Source organism: Octopus bimaculoides, chromosome 3 (assembly GCF_001194135.2).
Source record: "Octopus bimaculoides isolate UCB-OBI-ISO-001 chromosome 3, ASM119413v2, whole genome shotgun sequence".
In the NCBI taxonomy this organism is placed as follows: domain Eukaryota; kingdom Metazoa; phylum Mollusca; class Cephalopoda; order Octopoda; family Octopodidae; genus Octopus; species Octopus bimaculoides.
The window spans coordinates 8,056,004-8,063,027 of NC_068983.1; the positions used below are offsets into that span (position 1 = coordinate 8,056,004).

A 7,024-nucleotide genomic window follows, 5' to 3' on the forward strand; every position below is an offset into this window, starting at 1 on the left:
AAGCAGAGTTTAGTCGAAGAAATCGACCCCAGGATTTACCCTTTGTAAGCCTAATACTTATTCTATTGGTGTCTTTTGCCGAACCGCTTTATACTTATGAATTGGTATACTGTTAGCTGGGATGTTATTCAGTTCTCATTAGTTTGCGGAATTTTTCTCCGTAAATTAATTTAAAAAAAAAATTCATTTATTTCTTATTTTCTTGTAGTCAAAGATGTTTTCAAGAAGAGCTTCGCTGATTATTGGATTCCGATGAACAAAGATCAGCAATATGTTATTTAACATGTTAGAAGTGACTATGGAGCATGTGTGAAACAGAGGCAGAAGGTGTGCCACACACCTATACCAAAAATAATTTGACAGCAATTTGGCCTTATAAATCTATAGCTACGAGGACATTTTGAAACAATCTAGTTATTTTGAATGTGCTGCAGTAACTTTCATGTTTGTGACTGTAACCAGTCTCTATTTAGACATATGTGTTTTGGTATTCAGATGTGACAAGTGGAAAGGAGATTAGGTACTTGAAATTTAGTTTAGCTTAGGTTTGACAGAGTCTACTCTGTTGTCAGTATAAACGAGTTACAGTATTCAAGGGGAGAGAAGAGCTAGATGAAACTGTTGGACTTCTAGAAATATATCAAATACTGCATAAATGTAGTTTTATGATATATGATGTACATAGAACTGTCACAGATGTTCAAATAGCGACCATATTAACTTCTGAATAGGTAAAGCATGGTTGCATGAGATCAATATACATTGGAAGAATGCATTCATTTCTATTTCACGCAGAGAGAAGTTACAACGTGTTTTGGTTTATGGCGATAATGCTGGACTTTATTTTTTTAAGGTTTAAGACGTGTAATAAAATACAAAAGAAGAAAGGTGGAGGCGCAGGAGTGGCTGTGTGGTAAGTAGCTTGTTATTCACAAGTAAATATATAACAGTGTTGTGCAATATCAACGGAGTTTGTATCTCGTAGTTCCGATGATCGAAACAAGATTCTCAGTTTACTGTAAATCGTAGGTAATCTATTCAATATAAATCGAAATTACATGCCTATTTTCTAATATTCAAAATTCAAATCTATCTGATCGGGTATTTACGTCTGATATCTATCTATCTATCTATCTATCTATCTATCTATCTATCTATCTATCTATCTATCTATCTATCTATTCAAACATACATAACTATGTGCCTATATATTTCCATATATGTTAATTTTTTTTGGCATATATGTATATATACATACATATAAATTTTATAGATTCAACATGAATTCTACAGTCTTTCTCATCATCTTCGGAATATTCATGATGTTTGCTTTGACAATAGGTAAGAAAAATATCCTCTCATCTGTTAAACGATTTTTCGACCCTGATCTAATGCCACTTATTGTGATTAATTGTACACCCACATCTAATTTTGTGCAGAATTTTTATTATTTTCTGGGAGAAGTTCTTCAGAAAATTACTGCCCATTATATCCCTGTATCTGTAATCATACTTTATGCAAGAGTATTCTGCTGGCAGATTCCCTATACAGGACTTGCCTTTTATAGATAGAAATCTCTTATTATTTTCCTTAACTAGTCTCTTCAGTCCAATCTGTTCTCTTCATTATTCTTGTTTCCTATTAATATCTTCTTCAACACCCAAAATCTCAATATTTACTTGGAAAACCTTTATCTCATCAATAATATCTTAAATTTATTTGGCTCCAATTCCACTAAATTGATCAGCCATATCCTTTCATTGTCCAAAATCACGCAATTACCGACTGACCCTTTAGCAGGTACTTAGATTTTCAAAAGTGTTACTTATTTCACAACTAAGAAAACATAATACGTAGAACAAATCATAACATTCTGAAGCATATGGACTCGCAATTTAATGCACACCCACATTCACATTCACAGACACACAGACAGACAAACACACACGCTTACTCACTCATATACTAACCAATAACTCGTTCTCTATTTCATTTTAAACCAAGACATGCCTCATTCGATTAATTTCCAAAAATCAATACTGGCTGTGGTACCCATTTCATGATTTTCAAATTCTGCCGTTCATTGTTACATTGAACTTCACTTATATTCTCTTTATTGGATTCTGTACCAGACAATCGATTATTACTGATCAATCTCTCATCAATCATCTCAGGATAACGTGTTTGATGGGAAACAACGTAAATCTCAGTTTCTTACAAATTCTCGAGCACTTCCTGTTTATCTGAGAATATTTACATAGAGATAATCAAAGCAAACTTACGTTACAAAACCCAAACCCATAAGAGGAACAGATTTTCTCTCATACATCATTGCCACCATATCTATCCAATATCAGAAACGATATAACGCACTTTATAACAATGCTTATTTATTTCCATCAGTAGAAACCTCCATTACATTCTCCTATTTTTCATGCATTACTGGGTGCCACACGTTTGTGATGTTTGCTGAAAGCAATTATTTTCTTCAGATATCATCCAAATTTATTTCATCACTATTATATCTCGACCACAGCTTCAGTTCTTGGATTAAAGTGTTTGTGCAAAATTTCCTTCTTAGATCTGCTACCTCTAGAATAGACTCTCCTTTTAAGTCTTCCCAGAAACATCTAACTTTGGAATGTTCTCACTGAAATCTCGAACCTGCAGAGTTGTTCATTATTAAGGACGTTTCTTGTATTTTATGATTAAACAAACCTTTTTCTAAAAGCAAGAACAAACCTTCAATTGACTTTTCTAATATATTGATCACTGTCTAACAAAAGATTGACGTCTGTCGTTAAGATAGTCACGGCTCAGTAAATCATTTGCCTAACAGTAAATGTCTCTCAGTTGTTCTTTTATTCTTTTATTCATTAACTTGTTTCAGTCATTTGACTGCGGTCATACAGGAACACCCAAATTTGATGACTATATTACAGTAGCATATCGTTGTTCATCATAGAATTGATCGAAATTGTAAGAGAAATTTGAACAATTAAATCATTAAACTTAGACTAACTTATTCTGTGTCATCGTCAGTAGCAATAACATAAAGTTGAAGCTAGAAATAGGTATGACTAATGGATGAGGGATATAGTATATATTTAGAAAATTTAAGCGAGAGACATGCGTTGACAGCAAAGGTAGGGCACATTGAAAGTTGACCGGTGTAGTAGAAACAGTTTAAAACAGGTTCAAAGAAAGAGATGAAGCGAATGAAAATAGTAGCTTTGATATCAATACGATGTACCTTTGTCTTGAATTTCTAATATAATACAATGATATTAAGACAACTTTTATTATTTTCTAATTTTAGGCATTGAAAATAAATGTCGAAGAAGATGCATGAGAGAAAATCTGGGAACTGGAAATTCGAAAGGGCGCCTCGCTTATTTGCAATGTTATTTTGATAATTGTTCAACATACAAAGTTCACTGAAGAAAATCAATAACCAATATGCGATATTATAATCAATAATTTTAAAGACAACATTTATATAGAGAACAGAGAAAAGCGAAGAAATTATCTCTCGTAAAAACGAAGAAATTATCTCTCGTAAAAGCGAAGAAATTATCTCTCGTATATGAGATGGGTTTCTATATAAAATTCTGTATAAAATTCATGGTTGTCATATTAAAATATACCTCGTAATATGAAATAATTGTTGGTTTATAATTGTTTGATGGCGTTATTTGATTTACATAATAAAGGAAAGATTTCTATGTTGAACAGTTGTTGATTACTGAAGATGTTTAACTGTGTAACTGATATATCAAGCAGTCTTTTTGTTAAATTAATCATACGCCGGGATGGAAATCGTGTTCTACATAATTAATTCTACACAGTATAGTCATGGGAAAAATACCTGAAAATTTTATTGTGTTTTGGATTTCTTACACATCTTCTGTAATGGGAAGTTCAATCTGGTGATGTCCACATTATTTGCCTAATGTACGTGGTTCATCTAGTACCAAGTTATTAAAATGAAAACACCACTATTGAAGAATAAATCAATTCAGAACAAAGATAAAAAAAGGAAAAGACAACCAATGCAACAATTTGTACAGAGCTTGAATGGCTTCCATATGCCATTACGAACCATAGAGTGACTGGTCTAACAGTTACTGTCGATTCAAAATGAGTAGGGAAGTATATAAGATTTCTGTGATTACTCATAGTGCAGTGTTATAATTTTAAAGATTGACTCAAGAAAAATTATAAACTAATGATTTGGTCCATTGAAGGTCTACCTTTGCGCATGTCCTGCACATGTGAACCTTTTTCAATACTCTTTGTTCCCACCGGAATTGCCCGTTCCTAACCTAACTTATCATTGTTAACCAGATTATTGGAATTTCAGTTGAAGTGACTAGACCTTGGATGCATACTGAAGTGGTTTACTGGTCTGGTACTTTCTCCAGTCAGGTGGGATCTGAACTCAGGTCGTAAAAAATCGAAACATATACCGTAAAGCATTTCTGCCGAGGCAGCAGCGATTCTGTCACTCTCCCTCCACCTGCAGAGCAACATTGAATAAAGTATTTTGCTCTAGAGTACAACGCGTCGCCCAGGCTGGGTATAGAAACAACGATCTAACGCTCGCACGTGTAAAACGCTAATCAGTAGGGTACGTACCTTTAGGCACTAGGGATACCTGCTGTATAACAACCTATCAGAATGGCCTGAGTAGCAGTTAAAATACCAGACTAAAATCGTTTTAAACTCATCTTTGATCCATATAGTATATAAAATAGCTGAAAAAATATTAATTGAAATAGCAGTTATACAACAGTTAAAATAACAGACTACAGGCATTTAGGATATATTTGACTCTTACAACAACTAATATAGCAACTCAAATAGAAGTAATATAGCAATTAAAATCAAGGTTAACAAAATAGGGAATTAAATACATTAAAAGAAAGTTGAATTCGTCTGTAAGTAAAAAATATTTAAATGAAACCATAAGTACATATTGTATATATTTAATGTGATACATAAATACATAGAAATACACACGCCCGCCCGTGCATACGCACTCACACATAAATGTAGTAAAATCGATAAAAAGGTTACAGAGAACTTCCATTGAAGTATCGGACACCCAGCATTTGGGACAGTGTTTGCTTTGGATTGATCAATAACAATTTGCAATGTTAAAACACTCCACCACGAACATATCTAGTGAGAAGCAGTAATGCGCTACTTGTCAGGCCTGAGAAAACGGAGAAAACGTACTTCACTAACAGAGGAAATAAATCTTATATATTGGTGTCTGAATTAGGCAAAAGAGCAGGAAGTTTGAGGGCGAGTATAACTCGATACTAGCAGTGAGTGAGACTGAAATGGGACCCATCACAGAGCCAACAAAAAATACCTATTTTCGCATTTCCATTAAATATTTCATAGTGATTTTACGGTCATTGAATAAACAAATCTGTTGCCAATAATAGCAAAGCTTTATTTCAAAGAATACAATGAAGTGTAACTCACGATAGACAAGTGGTTCCAGATCGAAGATTGACATATTTCTACGCGTGAGGGAGATTGTAAACCAGACCCCCACAGCAGAATCTTCAATCACACGAGTAATGTTTTCACATTTGGTCACAATTTTACATGTGAATTAACAAATTCTGTTCCACCTAAACCCAACCGCATACCATATTTCTTCTCTGTGTCTGGTTTCTCGTAATTTTAATTTCCGAACTCACTTCTCCCAGCGTTTTCCCTTGAATTCCCTAAATTATATTATTATTATTATTATTATTATTATCATTATTATCATTATTATTATTATTAATAATAATAATAATAATAATAATAACAATAATATTTTAATTGTTTCAGTCATTTGACTGCGGCCATACTAGAGCCTTTAGTCGAACAAATCGATCCCTGGTCTTATTCTTTGTAAGCCTAGTACTTATTCTATCGGTCACTTTTTACCTAACTACTAAGTTACGGGGACGTAAACACACCAAAATCGGTTGTCAAGCGATGGTGCGGGACAAACGCAGATACATAAACACACAGACACACACACACACACGACAGACTTCAGTTTCGGTCTGCCAAATCTATTCACAAGGCTTTGGGCGGCCCGAGTTTATAGTGGGACTGAACCTGGAACTATGTGGTTTGGTAAGGAAGTTACTTACCACACAACCATTCCTGCGCCTATGCGTTTATGATATATATTATATAAAGGTTTATGGACAACAAATTTCGGATGCGTCCTGGCAGAATATTCTTAGACAATACCACCACCACTACTACTACTACAACAACACCACCACCACCAACAACAACAACAGAAGCAGCAGCAGCAGCAACAACAATAACAACAACAAAAAGAGCAATAATAGAAGTTGAAGTGGACAGCTCAAAGACTGGAAATGTCCAGAAATAGATAACATCCCATCAGAGCTGGTAAAGAATGGAGGGTCAAAGCTTATTAAGGCATTAATAGTTATCTGTCAGAAGATAGGGGAGACGAAGAATTGGCAAAAGGAAAGAACCCGATCACTGATGATATCTCTTCCATAGAAAGGCGACTGTACACTCTGCCAGAATTATAGAACAAAAGACCAGTTATTCAGCCCAGTAAAGTATTGCCAAGATTCTGCTCAACAGAATTAAAGAGAAGGAAGAAAAAAAGACTTGCCGACGAAGAGGTAGGATTTAAACCCCAAATGAGTAACTTGAAGCAGATATTTAACATTAGACTACTCACTTAGAAGCAACTACAACACCAATCTCACCTCTAGAACAACTTCATCGACTTTAAAAAGGCCCTTATAAAGTTAAATATGTCAAAATGACAAAAATATATTGATATTCTAAAATGATCGCCCTATTTCATCACTTAAAGCAACACCACTATTCGTAGTTTATATTTTGGGAGACGTTTTCACAAGATTTCTCCAAAAGATTTTCATTCAGTGCAAAAAATACCGCATTTGATTTGGTTAAGATCTAAATTACTGATGAAGACCATATACATATATATATATATATA

General features: G+C 34.0%; 1 protein-coding gene across 3 annotated transcripts in view; it reads left to right on the forward strand.

Annotated features, from left to right (window-relative positions):
• The window catches only part of LOC128247259 (uncharacterized), a 9,595-nt gene extending 5,931 nt beyond the window's left edge, over nucleotides 1-3,664 (forward strand). For 2 of the 3 annotated variants that reach the window (XR_008263611.1, XR_008263612.1), the window contains exons 2-4: nucleotides 854-913; nucleotides 1,274-1,341; nucleotides 3,320-3,664. Coding sequence is in view for 1 of the 3 variants with exons in the window: in XM_052966001.1 (XP_052821961.1) it covers nucleotides 854-913; nucleotides 3,320-3,441 (182 nt within the window). In the remaining 2 variants the exon portion in view is untranslated. The remainder of the gene's footprint in view (nucleotides 1-853; nucleotides 914-1,273; nucleotides 1,342-3,319) is intronic. The other variant, XM_052966001.1, reaches the window with a different exon arrangement.
• The last annotated feature ends 3,360 nt before the right edge of the window (nucleotides 3,665-7,024 follow it).